The sequence below is a fragment of the Mastomys coucha genome, unplaced genomic scaffold (genome assembly GCF_008632895.1).
Source record: "Mastomys coucha isolate ucsf_1 unplaced genomic scaffold, UCSF_Mcou_1 pScaffold15, whole genome shotgun sequence".
NCBI lineage: Eukaryota > Metazoa > Chordata > Mammalia > Rodentia > Muridae > Mastomys > Mastomys coucha.
Window position 1 is genome coordinate 139,004,207 of NW_022196897.1, and position 17,967 is coordinate 139,022,173.

A 17,967-nucleotide genomic window follows, 5' to 3' on the forward strand; every position below is an offset into this window, starting at 1 on the left:
TGTGTAGCCTTGGCTGTCCTGGAACTCACTCTGTAGACCAGGCTGGCCTCGAACTCAGAAATCCTTCTGTCTCTGCCTCCCAAATGCTGGGATTAAAGGCATGCACCACCACCACCTGGCTGACACTCAGGCAGTGGTATTTTTTTTTTAAACATTATTCATGTGTACACATGAATAAACATAGGTAAAAAACTAAAGAAAACAGTGTTATCTTTTTTATGTCAATGTAGAAACATTTAAATATAAAGGTCACTTTATTTTTTAGAGTTTTTTTTTCTGTCATAAAGAAAAGTCTCTTTTCATGCTGCCTAGTTCGTCTGCCTTTCCCTCTTGAGTGTTATGACTGAAGGCATATTCCACCACACGTGGCCTTTTCTCTGCTTTTAATTTTTTTTATATACTAAACATTTCCTGCTTCTTTAAATTCCTTTGAATTTTTGACATATACCTTTTTTTATACAAGTAAATACATATTTATAATCAGGAAAAAAATAAGTTGCTTCAGAATCTCCCCACCCGAGAACTGTTAACATTTAGTGTGCTAGTGTTTACACTGTCTCCCATTCTCTAGTTTTGTGGTCAGGGAGATTATGTTTCCTGCAGCTACAAGCATGCAGTGCTCGGCCTCCCTTCTCCCGGGAGCATTCCTCTGAGAAGCTTATGGCAGGGTAGTGCTGCTTTGATAGGGTAGCCTGGGTCTACAGGGGTGTTTCCTGCAGGAGCCTCTGTCCTCACAAACCTCCCTCCCTCCCTCTTTTTGTCCCTTGCTACAGGAAGACACTATGGAGGAGTCTGGGTGGAAGCTTGTGCATGGTGATGTCTTCAGGCCGCCCCAGTATCCCATGATCCTCAGCTCTCTGCTGGGCTCAGGCATTCAGCTCTTCTGCATGATCCTGATTGTCATCTGTGAGTGGGCATGTGGGCTGGGTATGGTGGGCAAAGGAACATGACCTAATCCCAAGGCATAACCACCTCTCTGTGACTTAAGCAAAAGGGCAGGCTTATCTCCCAGGAGCAGGCCAAGCATTCCGGGCAGCTACCCCAAACCCCGCAGTAGTGATTGCCTTGGCTATTTTTCAGCTCTGTTCACATAAGACCCATCATGAGTACTTGGTCAGGGAAGCACACATCAGCTCCTTAAAGCTAACTCCTTTCTGTCCTCAGAGTAAGTAGCTAGCCCAGCATCACCACCAGCATCAGGGCTGGCTCAGGACTCTTCCCCTTCAAGGTCGGGTCTGATATGTAGCCCCAGCTAAGATGGACAATCACTTTGTCTACCTGTGCCACCGCATACAGCAGGACTTTTTTCATTAATCTAGGGACAAAAGCTCACTAATATATAGTAATTACAGACAGGTCTGAAGTCAGACTGCCTAAATTTATCTCTCACCCTCAACCTTTGAGCTTTATGAGTGATAGCCACCTAGCCTTGTTGGGTTCAGTTTCCTTGTCTAAGAAATGGAGAGGCTAACTTCCATCCTACAGGATCAAGTTAGATTCAGCTTGCAGGTGTTCAGAATGCTCTCAGCCAGTTGTGTGGTTCATTCCAAGGCTCTGGGGACAAGAAGGTATGGTGAAGGTTCAGACTGCCAAGACCCAGCAGCCGCTCCAACCCCAGAACCCCAGCTACAACCCAGTCTTTTCCTGTAGAGAGCTGTGCTGTTACAAAGACCAAAAAAGAAGGGAATATCTTCTAGCCCCATTTGTCTAGCAGCCTGTATGTCTGCCCATCAGAAAGTTTAAGCCTGACAAACACCCTGATCCTGACCCTGCCCTCTGTCCCCTCTGTAGTCGTGGCCATGCTTGGCATGCTGTCGCCCTCCAGCCGGGGAGCTCTCATGACCACTGCCTGCTTCCTCTTCATGTTCATGGGGTAGGTGTATGTAAGAATGTTCCCAGGGCATGGCACAAGCCTGCTTCACGCCACTTACAGAACTCCGTTTTGTGGACTCTGCCTTTTCCTACAACAGGGTATTTGGTGGATTTTCTGCTGGCCGTCTCTACCGAACTCTAAAAGGCCATCGGTGGAAGAAAGGCGCCTTCTGTGTAAGTCCCCTCCTCCTCCTCCTTCTCTTCCTTCTTTTCCTCCTCCTCCTCCTCCTACTCCTCCTCTTTGTCCTCCTCCTTCTCCTAGCATTTGTTGGGGCCTGAGACAACCTTCCTACATCACTCAGGAGCATAGGCAGGCCCTGATGTGGATTTTTAAGCTAGCAGCTAAACAGTATGATGATGGAGCAGTGGGGGCTAGGGCCCACAGTCTATAGTTCTAGGCTTTCTTAAGCTTCTAAAATGATCTCAGCACTGCAGATGCTCCATCCACAGAGTGATACAGAGGTCGAACTTGGACAATTTTTAGCTTGCATGGTCTAGTGACTAGAGCAAGAGAATAGTGGATTCAGAGTGATGAGCAGCATCACAGAAGAACACCCAACAGACTTAGAGAGAATTACCTGCCAGGGAAAGAGGCCAACATGCCAGTCACCAGAGTGAAGACACATTTTAGAGGTGGAAAAGTCCATAGAAATTGGGCAGTACAGGACTAGGATTCTCCCAGGAACTTTTTTCTTCTTTCTGTTCCCGGTATTAGATGTGGTGCCCAGACTGTAAGTTTCAGCCAGAAAGGAAGATGAGGAATTCTCTGCTACACAGCGGGATGGAAAGGAACAAAAAAGAAAAGGCATCTTGACATTTGAACTGGGCCTAAGGAAGATTTTAGGTAGCACCTACAAGTTCTGGAATTGCTGAGATCCTAGGTTTGGGGATTTTTTTGTTTGCATGGTTGGTTGGTTGGTTTGGTTTTTGAGACAGGGTTTCTCTGTATAGCCTTGGCTGTCCTGGAGGAACTCACTCTGTAGACCAGGCTGTCTTGAACTCAGATGTCCCCCTGCCTCTGCCTCCTGAGTGCTGGGACTAAAGGTGTGCGCCATCACACCCAGCTGGGATCCTAGTATTTTATTTCATTTCATTTTATTTTATTTTAAGTGTGCGTGTATGTGTGTGTGTGTGTGTGTGTGTGTGTGTGTGTGTGTGTGTTTGAGACAGGGTTTCTCTGTATAACAGAGCCATGCTGTCCTGGAACTCACTTTGTAGACCAATCTGGCCTGGAACTCAACATTGATTTGCCTGCCTCTGCCTCCTGAGTACTGGGATTAAAGGCATACACCACCATGTCTGGCTAGATTCTAGTCTTGACTTGGCTTTTCTTTCTTTTTTTTTTTTAAAGATTTATTTTATTTATTTTATGTGTATGAGCACACTGTAGCTGTACAGAAGGCCGTGAGCATGTGTGTGGCTGCTGGGAATTGAGAGCTTGTTTGGAGGTTCTAGCAGGGAAGCGCAGCTACTCACATACCCTTGACCGAAGACCGGTCTTCCTCTATTCGGGGAAGGTCGTCCTCTTCGACCAAGCGCGCAGCTTCGGGAGGGACGCACATGGAGCAGTGAGGGAGGAAGGGGACACCTGCCTAGCCAGCCAGATCAGCCGAATCAACCCTGGCGATCGATGGGGTGACAGATGTCGCAGCCAGATCGCCCTCACATCCGGCTGCTAGGAATTGAACTCAGGACCTCTGCCGGCCCACTCACTCCAGCATAATTCACTGTAACTGTCTTCAGAGCACCAGAAGAGGGAATCAGATCTCATTATAGGTGGTTGTGAGCCACCATGCGGTTGCTGGGATCTGAACTCAGGACCTTTGGAAGAGCAGTCAGTGCTCTTACCCGCTGAGCCATCTCGACAGTCCCGACTTGGCTTTTCTTGATGGATAATCATAAACAGCCCTCTCTGAACTTCTGGTTTCTATTTCTTTTTCTTTTTTTTTTGAATTTTTTGTGACAGGGTTTCTTTCTGTAGCCCTGGCTGTCCTGGAACTCACTCTGTAGTCCAGGCTGGCCTAGAACTCAGAAATCTGTCTGCCTCTGCCTCTGCCTCCCAAGTGCTGGGATTAAAAGTGTGCACCACCACTGCCCGTTGGTTTCCATCTCTTTAATGGGGATAGGAGCATCTTCTTTGCAGCATAGGGCCCAAGGACAAGAATGAGCAAGAGCAGTGACTAGCTATTGGATGGGAGCAACAGTGAGCCAAAGAAGAAATTAATGCAGAATTTGAGTTTTAGCTTGGACCTTGGCCTTTGTGCTTAGTGACCTACCTTGATGCCTAGATCCCAGTGTGGAAGGATGAGACTCAATTGTAAGCCTGGGGCCTTGGTTTTCTGTGCCTGGCCTCTAGCCTGAGAGACTAACTAGATTACATTGCATGAGATGAGGCTTTGTGCCACAGCTGTCTAGGTTCTAAACTCTGCTCTACCCTTGATAACTCTAGAGTGGAGAGATGTCCTCGTCTTTCAGTAGGATCTCTTCTAACCCTGCATATAGTGAGGGTGAGGTGAGCCCACAGTGGCCGTCCTTAAGATGCTACTGAAGCTGAACCATTATTTAGGCAGTTGGAGTTGAGCCTAGACATACATATTTTCTAGTCGTTTCATTTATTTATGAAGCAAATAGTGAGTAGCTACTGTGTTGTGTGATGAGAATACAACAGAGTACAGGACTTAGAGACAGACATTGATCAGGCAGCAAAGCTGTATGCTGGTGCTTCTTGTCTCAGTCGAATTACATTTCAGTTGATAGGTCTAAGATTAATGTGCATCTAACACACCAAATTTAGTGTGGTTGCTACAGAATGCCTCTAACTGTCAGGACATCATCACCAATTCAAAAGATCCTAAGTAGACCCTTTCTAAGTTGAACACCATCTGTAATTAGGATGAGGGCAAGGAAAACATGGTTTCAAGGGATCTGCAAAGTCTCATAGAACAGAAGCCTGTCTTATGTGGGGTCAGAAAAGAAACTGCTTATACCAGGCAGTGGTGGCACACGCCTTTAATCCCAGCACTTGGGAGGCAGAGGCAGGCGGTTTTCTGAGTTTGAGGCCAGCCTGGTCTACAGAGTGAGTTCCAGGACAGCCAGAGCTACACAGAGAAACCCTGTCTGGAAAAGCCAAACCAAAAAAAAAAAAAAAAAAAAAAAAAAAAGCAAGAAACTGCTTAAGCAGAAACCCAAAGGAAGCCTCTGGCCCTTTTCTCTGCGAACTCCCCAAAGACTATGTAGGAACCCTAGATGCAGCTCCCCAACCTGTTCCTCTTGCTCCCAGACAGCGACACTCTACCCTGGTGTGGTTTTCGGCATCTGCTTCGTGTTGAATTGCTTCATCTGGGGAAAGCACTCGTCAGGAGCCGTAAGTGCCTTCCCCCACTGTTAAGCTCCTCTCCAGCAAGGAGAGCTGGTGCTGCTCAGTCTGATTCCCTAAGGACATTTCCTGTTATTGTTCCCTTCCCTTTTCTGAGCCCCCAAAATTCTGTTCCCAGCTGTAGGGGTTGAAGGTTGGCTGGGGTTTCCCCAGCATTACCCATCTATCATCTGCCTATCCCCTGGCCCTGGCCTTTCTGCAGGCGTGGAAACAGCTGGCCACAGATCACTTCTCTAAAGGGAGGTTTCCACACTCCAGGGGCCAGTTGGGGAATTCCCCCATGTTTCAACTAAGTGAGAGCTGCCTGGCATTCGTGGATAAGGTCAGAGGGCTCACCTTCTCAGCATCCTGTCAGCGCAGCCCAGAGTGGAGCGCCCATTAGCCCCATTCCTTGAGGTTGCCAGCAGCTCCTCAGGACTCTGACCAAGGGAGGGTGGCAATATGGGCCCTTGGTCAATTCTCAGGACTGCAGGTGCTTGTTAGGACTGCTAAGGACTCTGGGTATGCTTTGAGTGTAGGTTGCTTCTTCTAGCAGCATAGGAACACGCCACCACTCCACCCTACCCCATCCCACCCCATCCCACCCCACCCTACCCCACCCCATCCCACCCTATCCCACCCCACCCCACCCCACCCCGGTATTCAAGTGTGCTTTCTAAAAAGCACAGAGACAGTAGGAAATGAAACAGTGGAGCATCCAGAGGTAAACACTGCGGAGGTTTTTGATGTGTACTCTTTCAGTCTTTCTCCTTCAACAGAGATGTTTAAAATGAGAGTATAGGATTTAAAATTTATAACAAATGATGCTTATTATAATACTGTTCTAATATTTAACATCCTCTCTTATTAATTTTTAGGTTGACATACACATTGCATTATGGCACTTGACCCTCTATTACTATACTTTGTTCTCTCTCGTTCCCCTTCCTCACTGTCCTCTTCCTTGTCCCCTCCCCCCTCCGGCTGCCCCCCTTCGTCCCCAGCTAACTCCTAACTTCTGCTTTCTTATCACATGTATTCCATTACCCTGTTTCCCTACATGAAGATCTCTTCCTTCCTACTGATGATCCCCTTTCTAGTTTCATGAATTACATATACACACATGTAAATATAGATACACACAAGAATGTTTAATGTAGGCTCTATGTATAAGAGAAAACACAAAGTGGCTTATTTTAACATAATAGTTTCAAGTTCCATCCATTCCCTGCAGACTGTTAGTATTTCATTTTCTTTATCTTCTGTACAGTCCATTTCCTGGCTATTGGGACTAGTGCAGCAATAAAGGTAGATGTGCAAGTATCTTTGTAGTGTGCTGACTGAAAGTTCTCTGCATATATACCCAAGTAATATAGCTGGGCCATGTGGTACTTGTATCTTTACTTTATACTGGTTTATATAATGGCTGCACAAATTTGCCCTCCCACATTAATACATTGTTAACATTCTGATTTTTGCACAAGCCTTATAGAAAATGACTTACAGAAGATGATGAGGAAGATGAAAAATATCAGTTCTAACCCTTACTCCCCATCTAAGAAAGTACTGTTAGCTTTCTGTGGCAGACACATACACATCCAAACACTGAATTTGGGAGCCTGGGGTGTAGCTCAGTTAGCAGAGTGCTTGCCTATCATGCTGGAAACCCTGAGTTCCAGCTGCAGCACTTCATGAACTCACTGTGGCAGTGCATGCCTTCTGATCCCAGCACCCAGGAGGTGGAGGCAACAGGATCAGGAGTTCAAGGTCATCCTTGGCTACATAGTAGGTTCAGTGCCAACTACCTAGGATACATGAGGCCCTGTCTTAAAACTGAATTTTATTAAAATGGAGTTCTTTTATAACTCCAGACCCATGCCCTGCTCTTCACTTTGAAGAATGTTGTGAAATTTCATTTTAACCAAACTCTAGCAGTTTTGCCTTCTCCCTTGTTCTCTTCATGCAGCAGATCTCATGTAGTATCCTTTCCTTATGGCACCTTCATGGCTTCTTGGGATTCTCAGTCCCCACTTCCTCCCTAGAGGATGGGCTCCTGGGATGCTGATGTTCCTTCATCACTGGAAGCTCACATGGCCCCCATCTGCACTGCTCTCCCCACAGGAAATTCTTGGTCTCAAGAGAGTCAGGCCGGGAGCCCCTGTGTCAGCAAAGTCTGCAGGACCTTTCCCACCACAGTGGCCCTGCTGCGCACGTGGCTTCTCCTCCTGGAGAGCCCAGGGCTGCCCATCCCCACTACTACCCCTTGCATGGCTTCTGTTGCAGGTCAAGGCCTATAGGAGCCTTACAACATTGTGTCCACAGGTGCCGTTTCCCACCATGGTGGCGCTGCTGTGTATGTGGTTCGGAATCTCCCTGCCCCTTGTCTACTTGGGCTATTATTTCGGCTTCCGCAAGCAGCCGTACGACAACCCTGTGCGTACAAACCAGATTCCCCGGCAGATCCCTGAACAGCGGTGGTACATGAACAGATTTGTGGGGTGAGTCTTGACAGAGTTAAAGAGGGGGCTTCCAGGGTGGACAACACCAGTACTCTAAGCCATCTCCTTAAGAGAACATGAAGAGGCTACCTTCTTAGAATGGTGCCGGGATCACTCTGCTGCAGCAGCAAGTATACAAGTCAGTCACAATGAAGACAAGATTCTGTACACTTGCCGGTCGGTGGTGGTGCACGCCTTTAATCCCAGCACTTGGGAGGCAGAGGAAGGTGGATTTCTGAGTTTGAGGCCAGCCTGGCCTACAGAGTGAGTTCCAGGACAGCCAGGGCTATACAGAGAAACCCTGTCTGGGAAAAAAAAAAAAAGATTCTGCACACTTAATGTCTGCTTAGAAACGAGGTCAGGGAAACAGAGAGGTGGAAGGTGGCAGAGCTTAAGACCTTTGCTTAAGCTGGAGATATAGCTCAGTGTAAAATACTTCTTACTGGGCTGGAGAGATGGCTCAGTGGTTAGATAGCTACAGTGTACTCATATACATTAAATAAATAAATAAATAAAATCTTTAAAAAAACAGTTAAGATGCACACTACTTTAGATTCAGTCTCCATGCACACACATGGAAAAGGCAGGGGAGGAGCTGGAGAAATGGCTTAGCAGTTAAGAGCACTGACTTGCTCCAGAGGTCCTGAGTTCAATTCCCAGCAACCAGATGGTGGCTCACAGCCATCTGTAATGCCCTCGTCTAGTGTGTATGAGCATAGCTACAGTGTATCATATACATAAATAGATCTTTTAAAAAGTGGGGGAAAGGAGCTAAGCAGTGGTAGTACACACCTTTAATCCCAGTACTCGGAGACAGAGACAGGGAGATATCTGTGAGTTTGAAGCCAGCCAGGTCTGCAGAGCAAGTTCTAGGGCTACAGAGAGAAAACCTGTCTCAAAAACAAACAAAAAAGATGAAAGATGATCCCTGGGCAAGTCAGTCACTATTCTACCAGAGTTCCCATCTATGAACTGAAGAGAGTTTTGGCCACCCTGCTTTTTTCCCAAGAAAATATAATGGATCACAAATGGCAGACCTTAGACTGTCCACCATGTAGGCATTCTCTGTACTTAGGAGAGAGCATGGGCTTCCCCGATGGTCAGGGTTTCCACACCATTAACACTCCTTCTCTCCTGCAGCATCCTCATGGCTGGGATCCTGCCCTTTGGTGCCATGTTCATTGAGCTGTTCTTCATCTTCAGTGTGAGTACTGCTGACTCCTCGCCTTGCCACACACAGCCTTGCCACAAGAGCCTGGTCTCTTGCCCTGTGGCACTCTGCTTCTTGCTGTCTGTGAAATTGCAGGAGTCCTTTCTTCACTATTAAGTTAGTTAATGGTCCTGCCTTTAGGACAGTCATCAGAGGTAATCAAGACATGCTGTGACCCTGTCTCAAAACAGAAACAAAAACAAAAAAAAAAGACATGCTGTTCATGAGAGTCTGATGCATGGGAAGGGCTCAGAGCATGGGAGCCTCTCTGGCCTCTGAGCACCAGGCACACATACAGGGAAAACATTCATACATACAAAATCATTCTTAAGCTTTTTTTTTTTTTTTTTTTAAGAAAGGCAAGGGAGCTGGAGAGATGGCTCAGAGGTTAAGAGCACTGACTGCTCTTCCGGAGGTCCTGAGTTCAATTCCCAGCAACCACATGGTGGCTCACAGCCACCCGTAATGAGATCTGACACCCTCTTCTGGTGCGTCTGAACAGCTATAGTGTACTTACATATAATAATAAATCTTTAAATAAAAAAAAGGAAAGGCAAAGAACGGGTGTAGTGGTGCATGCCTTTACTCCCAGCCCCGGCACATGGGAGGCCGTGAGAGGCAGGCAGCACTTTAGGGCTAGTCTGACCGACAGAGTTCCAAACAGCCAGAGTTACACGGAGAAACACTGTCTTTTTTTTTTTTTTTTTTGATTTTTTTGAGACAGGGTTTCTCTGTGTAGCCCTGGCTGTCCTGGAACTCACTCTGTAGACCAGGATGGCATCGAACTCAGAAATCTGCCTGCCTCTGCCTCCCAAGTGCTGGGATTAAAGGCGCATGCCTCCACTTCCTGGCAAGAAACCCTGTCTTGAAAAGAAAGAAGAAAAGAAAAGTCAAGGTTAGGAGTAGTTGACCAACACAGAACAAACTCAATTGTATTTTTGTAGACTGTCTCATATTGCTTTGTTTGGGCTTTATTTATTTATTTATTTATTTTTAATTGGTTTCTTTGTTTTTCTTTAGGGTATGTGTGTGATTCTTGTTTTCCCACCCCCCGAGTATTTTTGTTTTGTCTTTCTTAAAAGAGAGACAATAAGAACATATAATTAGGGCAGAATGGGGAAAGCAGCAAAATACATTATAGGAAATTTTTTTTTTCAATAAAAAGAGCTTTTTTTAAAAAAGGTCAAGAAGGGCTGGAGAGATGGTTCAGTGGTTAAGAGCACTGATTGGCTGTTCTTCTAGAGAACCTGAGTTCAAGTCCCAGCATCCTTGTGGCAGGTTGCTGCTATCTATAACTGTAGTCCCATGCGATCCTGTACCTTCTTCTGGTGTGCAAGTGTACTTTTAGGCAAAACACCCGTAGATATAAATAAATCTTTTTTTAAAAAGGTCAAGGTTATGCAGGCCTGAAACCCACAGCATGCTCATGTTGTGGGGCAAGCTGCCCTTAGTGGTAGCCACTGCTATATTGATTGGGGTGGGAGTGGAAGCCCTGGTGGAGGAAATGGCTGCTGTATAGGCACTGAGGGGAGCAGACCCCTGAAGCCATTTCTGGTGCCCACAGGCAATCTGGGAGAACCAGTTCTATTACCTCTTCGGTTTCCTGTTCCTCGTTTTTATCATCCTGGTGGTGTCCTGCTCACAAATCAGCATCGTCATGGTATACTTCCAACTGTGTGCAGAGGTGAGGGGAGTGGGCCAGTAGGTGTGGGGGTTGGGGGTGTTGTGGGATAGGACAAATCCAACACTGACCATCTTCATGGGGCTTTGGGGAGAGAGTGGATATTCCCATGCGGGTTGCCACCTCAGGCTGTCTCGCTGCCCTGCCCAAGCCATTTTCCACTCTATCCTGGACTTCATGACACCTACCTCACAACATGGTATCAGACCCACTTCAGAAAACTCCAATTGGCAGGTATAGATTGTTGTCCTGGTTCCCCTGTAGGAATTGGCTATTACAGAGTGGATATAGGCCAGGTAGGCAGTTGATAGGCCATGAGCCAGGGCTGAAATCCAGCTCTTCCATAGGAGAATAGTGTGGAAGTTACCTCGGTGTCCCTCACCCATGGGAACTATATGCTCAAGCAAACTTACTTGTTACTATTTTTTTTTTATTGATTTTTTTAAAAAGTTGAGATATGGTTTATAAGCATAAAATTTACCCATTTTAATCTGCAATTCTGTCGTTTTCTAGAAACAAATCCAGATGTGGGGTTGTCATTACAATCAAGCTATAAAATATTCCATTATCCAAATGTGACTCTTCTTACCTAGAGTCTTGAACCCCTCTGTTAACCATGAGTTTTGTGGGAAGATGCCCTGGATTCTACCATGACCCTTCCTTTCTTTGCTCCTTAGGATTACCGGTGGTGGTGGAGGAATTTCCTTGTCTCGGGGGGATCTGCATTCTACGTCCTGGTTTATGCCATCTTTTATTTTGTTAACAAGGTACTACCCTCCCTGAGACCCCTCAGCCCTCTCTGGGTCAGGTTGGTGGGGAAGGAAGAGGCTGTTGATAGGAAGCCAAGTGTCTGGATTACGCTTTTACATCCAAAGTGGAGATGACCAAAGCCATTTAAAAATGTGTTATATGTTTGGGAAACAAGCCTTCAGTTTGATTAACAGTGAGGATGCTATGTGCAGAAACCTGTAAGACTCTTGGAACATAAAGGCACTATGATCTGTAATCTCAGCACTGGAGGCTGAGTCTGGAGGAGTTGAAGGTCAGGTATGTTTGTAAGCAAGCAAAACCGTTTCTGCTGTGACTGGTGTGGTGTGTGTACTGGAACCCCGGCTTACAGGAAAGCTGCGCTCAGACACAGTCTACTGTCACTGGCAACCAGGGTCTCTGTGGGTTTGCTATGGATATAGCACGGGGGGGGGGGGGGGGGGGGGTTGGTAAGTTTGCTAGTTTTGGTAAGAGGTCTATGTAGGCAAGTGGTCTAAGGTTGGGGGAGGAAGCTGCGGTTGCTAGTCTTTGCACACACTGATCAATCATTCGTAAACACTTAGACTCCTGAGGAAAGCTTTGCCATTCCTCTTGAGCCTAATGTTGGAGTCCTTGGCATGGCCACATTCATGTCACTCAGTTGGGGCTTCCTCTGCTCCCTATACCCCTCAAAAGCAGAAAGTTACCTACGTTGATTCTACTCAAATAAGGCTGATAATACAGTACTTCCCTCCAGCCACAGGAAAAGGACAATAGTGTGAAAGTAAAAACAGTTGAAAGGAATAAATAAAGATAAAATCAGGCTAGGGAACTGGTTCCATCTATAACGTACTTCTGCATTAGCTTGAGGGCCTGAGTTTGATGCCTCAAGACCCACATAAAAAACAACAGCAGCATTCATCTGTAGACCCATCACTGAGAAGGTGGAGGCAGGTTCCCTAGTGGGTTTGGGCAGCCTGTCTAGTCTGCTGAGTGCCAGGTTTTGAGAGGCCCTGTCTCAAAAATAAAGTGGAAAATAATTGATGAAGGTACCCAATGTTTATACCTCTGGCTTTCACACCCATGTGCACACACATTTGGATGCACACATAAGTACACATATCCAAAGACAAAGGTAGACTATTCACTGTGTCTCTAGGGCCCCTTATCTTCTTCACTCAAGTACTCCTTGCTTCTGCAAGAAGAGAGAATGAGCCAGGGCTAGACTTGTGTCTTGGGGGCCTGCGTGCTGCATGAGCTCACACAGGTTAAGTGTGTGCTAGTAATCAACAGGAATCTGACTCTGGCTTAGCAACTAGGGCAAACCAGGTGGGCCAGTTGGAGGAGTTGAGGGAAGCTTTGGTGAGTACCTCACCTCCAACAGTGGACACTTCTTGTGCTTTACTGTCTCTGAAGCGCAAAGGAAGCAGTCCTCTGCCTGCAGCCAGGGTGTGTTTGCAAAATAAGAGCTGTGGATCCAGTGGGTGAAACTTGGAATGCCCAAGTTTCCCCAAAATACCAGGTTGTAGAGAGGACTCCCAGATGGTCTGATGCAGTGCTCCACCCAGGAGCTTCTGTGGTCCCAGCAGACGAGCTCTTCTGCTTCAGAGCTCAGCGGCCTAGTTCACAGGCCAGTAGGCTGCTCTTGAAAGAACATTTTATTGGAACACAGATATGCACACTCATTCACATGTCCTCTGGCTGCTTTCACACAGTAGTTGTAAGCCACATAAACTATAAAACCGAGGGAGGAATAAAAAAATCTTATGTGGCCCTTCAGACAAGGTTTGCTAATCCAGTAACAGATCTTCTCTGGACACTCCTTTTCTCTAACTGGACAGCTCCGGACATCTGAAGCTCTCAGTTTCACACCTTAGCCTGTCCCTGTGTACCTTACATCTTGGCCTTATTCCTAGACTCCTCCCACCTCAATAGCCTGTTTAAATCAGAACTTTTGTGACAGGTAACAAAAACTCAACTGAAACTGACTAAAGCAAAAAGAATCCTTTGGCTGATACAGCTGCATGGTTAGACTCTATTAGGTCCAGCAGCTGAAGTCATCAGAGCTCTGTGCCCACGCCTTAAGCTCTGAGTTTTGTCTATAGGTAGGATCTTTTCATAGAGTAGAAGTCGGCCACTGGCAGCCTGGTGTCTCCACTTTTTTGTTTCCATAGCACTGACACCTCAATGGTTTCTTCTGCCATTGCATATTGCTTCCAGAGAAGACCTCGAGGCTCTGTTACTGGGCCCCATAGGGTGTTGTGCTCTCAATGAGCTAGCTTGGGCTCTGTATTAGGAATGGCACAAGATGAGAATATTTGCCAAAATACCTGGCAAGCAGAGGGAAACTGGGACCAGTGCTGGGCAAACACAAGTTAGAGATCTCATAGCTTCTTGCCCTTCCTCTGCCAGCCTCATCCACCCTCTTTGTTGAAAATCCAACTGGCCTACTCCAAGGGGCTCTGATAAATGATGTCTTTAGCTGACCTGTACTCAGGAAGGACCCCGTTAGCTCTTCTTTTTGCTCATACCCTTCCTGGTTTGACTACTGTCTTGTTTCTTTCCCCTTCTACCTCTTTCACCCCATCTACAGTCATAAAATATGTGTCATAAATGAGAGATGGCAGGACCATTTGAGGGGAGCCTACAACCATGGCCTTCATACTTTAGACTTAGAAGATCTTGGACAGGGACCTATATTTATTTCTTTGATTTTTTTAATTGTTTTTTTCCGGGCTTGTTGTATTTTGTGACTGTGTATCTGCCCACAGGCTCCTCTCAGGGCCTGTGCACTTGGCACATATCAAGGTGCCAGTGAGCTGTATTCTCTTCAACCACCAAACATCATACCACCAATCCCTTTCACGTCTACCTCCCTCACTAAAGAGGTCAATGTCTCCAAGTTAACAAGCACTGTGAGCTATTGGAGATGCATCCAGCCAGGCAGTGATGGGACACACCTTTAATCCCAGCACTTGGGAGGCAGAGGCAGGCAGATTTCTGAGTTCAAGGCCAGCCTGGTCCACAGAGTGAGTTCCAGGACAGCCAGGGCTATACAGAGAAACCCTGTCTCTAAAAACAAAAAAAAAAAAGAAAAGAAAAGGAGATGCATCCAACATCCTCAGGGACTGAGGCAAACTGATGATGGTACCATAGTCCTTAAGCTTGGTGCCTTGGGAGTCTCCACCTGCTTCTCCCTCCTGACTCTCTGATGCTGCTCCAACCATGAAGGAGTAATTGTGGTGCTGTTATGGAGCAGTGAACCAGGAAGTGGGGCAGCTATGTACATTTCTACCTGACTCCCAAGGTCACGAGGCCCAAGGCAATAATATTCTAGCCCTAGTTAGCCTTCCACTGTGAATCCTTTCACCTTGCCAGGTGTCGGTTTCACAAGATTGTGGATGGGAAGCATATCTTGGTTACTTATCTATTGCTGTGGTTATAAACACCATGACCAAAGCAACTTGGGGAGAAAAGGATTTATTTGGCTTACACTTCTACATCATAGTGCCTTTGAAGGAAGTCGGGGCAGGAACCAGGAAGTAGGAGCTGATCAAGAGGCCATGGAAGAATGCCAATGCCGTACAGCTGGGTCTCATGGAGGCATTTTCTCAATTGAAGTTCCCTCTTCTCAGATGACTCTAGCTTGTGTCTAGTTGACATAAAACTAGGCAGCACAGGGTTTGCAGTTTGCCACAGCACACTGCTGCCTGGCATTAACCACCCATCTCCCTTTTATTCTCCCTTCGCCCCAGCTGGACATCGTGGAGTTCATCCCTTCTCTTCTCTATTTCGGCTACACCACCCTCATGGTCCTGTCCTTCTGGCTGCTCACAGGGACCATCGGCTTCTATGCAGCCTACATGTTTGTCCGCAAGATCTATGCTGCTGTGAAGATAGACTGAATGGGTGGACCAACGTTAGGCCCACTGGATCCTCAGACAGGAAGCCACCCTGCGTGGGGACTGCAGGCACACAAAATAAAATAACTCGTGCTCATTTGGAATGTAACTCCTGGCACAGTGTCCCTAGACCCCCAGGCTGCACGGGAGGCAGGAGGGCCTGTAGATAACCCTTCCATTTCCTTCATCTCATCCAGTCTGTAGGGATACATTTTTCTGTGGTTGTTTTTCTTCAGCTAAGAGTCGCCTTCAGCAGGAGCTTTCTAACCTGTTAATTCAGGTTCTTTTTGGTTTGGGTTGGGTTTTTTTTTGTTGTTGTTGTTGGTTTTTGGTTTGGGGGTTTTGGGTTTTTTTGTTTTTGTTTTTGTTTTTTTGGGGTTTTTTGTTTTTTATAAATGCAGATCCAGGATGCATAAATGTGGGGTTTTGGTCACTGTCCCCATCAGCTCCTCAGAGTTGTTGGCCACCCTACCACTAACTGGAAGAGGAAACACTGGGGCTGCAGTGAGGGCTCCAAGCTTCTCAGTGCCAACCAAACCCTGCCAGCCCCTCCTCCCATTCTCTTCCCCAGCCTGCCCTCTGCCACCCAGAGCAAGGCTACCAGCCAGGTCTTTGGTCTTCGTTTTGACTGGGAACACTTGGTCGGTTCAAGGACATGTCCTGGTTCCCTGGGACAGCAGGATCCCCTCATCAAAGCAGCCAAGTTTACTGACCACCAAGGAAGAAATGAGACCTGCAGTGACTGTTCTTGTGCCAAGATTCCCTGAGCCAGGGCCAAGTGTTTCCAGAGCCAAGTGCCCATGTGTGTATGGGAAGAGGTGGCTAAAGCCACTAGACTAGGGTGCTCACCCCTCAAGATTGATCCCCAGTCTTTCCCTCAGGGGCGCCACTCTTTCTAAAGGGTGATGGTGAACTCCTTCCCTCACTTTCAGGTCTGGAATCTTCAGATCTCTTCCTTGAGGTGGCCAGGGAGAGGAAGTCTCTCTCCTCATGGCCCTTGGCCCCAGCATTTATTCTCAGTTGTTTAAGCCAGACCCATTCCCTCTTCCTCCCATGTAAGTTCTTTTGGGAACACCCAGAAAACTTCTCTGAGAAGGAAAATGGAAGGTAAGTTGGCCTGCTCCTTTCCCAGTTCCTAAGAGTAGGCAAGAAGCCAGTCTCCCCAAGTTGGATTGAGACTCATGCACCTGGCCTAGCTCCTCTGCCGTATCCCAGCCCCTGCAAACCCTGTGCAAGTCACAGAGTTTGCTCTTAAGTAGCAAGAGACCAAACGCACCTTGGGTGTAGGGTCAATAGCAGCCCCTTGCCCTTGCTCCAGTCCTTTGGGAACCTGCCAGGAGACAAAGCTCAGGATGCTGCTTATACTAGGAACATACCCTCCCCTTCATTGCCCCTGCCTCCTGGGGCCCCACCACCATCAGTCAAATCAGTGCACCTCTCAATCTTGCCTCACAGTGACTTCGCAGCACTGAGCGGCATCCACCAAGAATCAGGCTGGAGAAATGGGAGCCCAAAGAGTGGAGAGTGATTGGGAGTTACTTGTTCATTCAAATCTTGCACCCCACCCCCAAGGTTCTCGTTGTGGGGGAGGGGGAGGGGGGCGGTTCAAATATTGTCACTTTTTCTGACTTTTTAAATCATCATCATTATTTTTAATTAAAAAAAATGCCTGTATGCCTTTTTCTGGTCCAATTGTAAATAAAATACCATTGTCCTGTTGTCTCGACTCACATGCAAGGGTATAGAGATTGAAGTATGATCATTTCACCAGATGGGTTGAGTGGCTACTTTTGCAGTCCCACTGGGGTTTTGTCCCACCTGGGTTCTCTAGGATTCAGGCCTTTGCTATTCTGTGCCTACTGTAAGCTACTGCTCAGTCCTCCATGTGGAGCCTCAAGCACTTGCCCCTCTGAATAAATGGGAAGTAGCAAACAAATAGGATGCAAATAAAAATGAAACCTGGTTTGAGGTTGTGAATTTGCTTCACTCTGTGTCAAGTAGCATGCTTTCAAAGCAATAGAAATTTAGGGTCACCAGGCAGTAGTGGCACACACCTTTAATCCCAGCACTTGGGAGGCAGAGGCAGGCGGATTTCTGAGTTCGAGGCCAGCCTGGTCTACAGAGTGAGTTCCAGGGCAGCCAGGGCTATACAGAGAAACCCTGTCTCGAAACGACCCCCCCTCAAAAAAAATGTGTATCTGTGTGTGCCTGTGCTGTGTGTGTTGGTACCCCCAGAACCTGAAGATAATGTTTCCTTGGAGCTGGAGTTAGAGGCAGGTGTGAGCCACCCTGCATGGGTGCTAGGGACTGAACCAAGGTGCCCTACAAAAGCAGTATACATTTGACCAGTGACCCATATTTCCAACTCCTTTATCATGGTTTTGTTTTTAAGATTTTATGTATGTGTATATACTGTCACTCTCCCAGACACACCAGAAGAGGGCATCAAATCCCATTACAGATGGTTGTGAGCCACCATGAGGTTGCTGGGAATTGAACTCAGGACCTCTGGAAGATCAGTCAGTGCTCTTAACCACAGAGCCATCTCTCTAGTCCCCTTTATCATGTTTTCAAATTATTGACTCTTTAGTCTTGTGTTGACTTTGATGGTTACCTATACCATCCTCCTTTTTACTTTTTGGTTTTTCGAGACAGGGTTTCTCTGTGTAGCCCTGGCTGTCCTGGAACTCACTCTGTAGACC

General features: G+C 46.9%; 1 protein-coding gene across 3 annotated transcripts in view; it reads left to right on the forward strand.

Moving 5' to 3' along the window:
• The window catches only part of Tm9sf4 (transmembrane 9 superfamily member 4), a 50,000-nt gene extending 33,003 nt beyond the window's left edge, over nt 1-16,997 (forward strand). For all 3 annotated transcript variants that reach the window (XM_031372320.1, XM_031372321.1, XM_031372322.1), the window contains exons 10-18: nt 774-906; nt 1,792-1,873; nt 1,971-2,046; nt 5,153-5,236; nt 7,550-7,725; nt 8,866-8,929; nt 10,500-10,619; nt 11,294-11,383; nt 15,119-16,997. In XM_031372320.1, the coding sequence (XP_031228180.1) occupies nt 774-906; nt 1,792-1,873; nt 1,971-2,046; nt 5,153-5,236; nt 7,550-7,725; nt 8,866-8,929; nt 10,500-10,619; nt 11,294-11,383; nt 15,119-15,268 (975 nt within the window). In that variant the 3' untranslated portion in view covers nt 15,269-16,997. The remainder of the gene's footprint in view (nt 1-773; nt 907-1,791; nt 1,874-1,970; nt 2,047-5,152; nt 5,237-7,549; nt 7,726-8,865; nt 8,930-10,499; nt 10,620-11,293; nt 11,384-15,118) is intronic.
• The last annotated feature ends 970 nt before the right edge of the window (nt 16,998-17,967 follow it).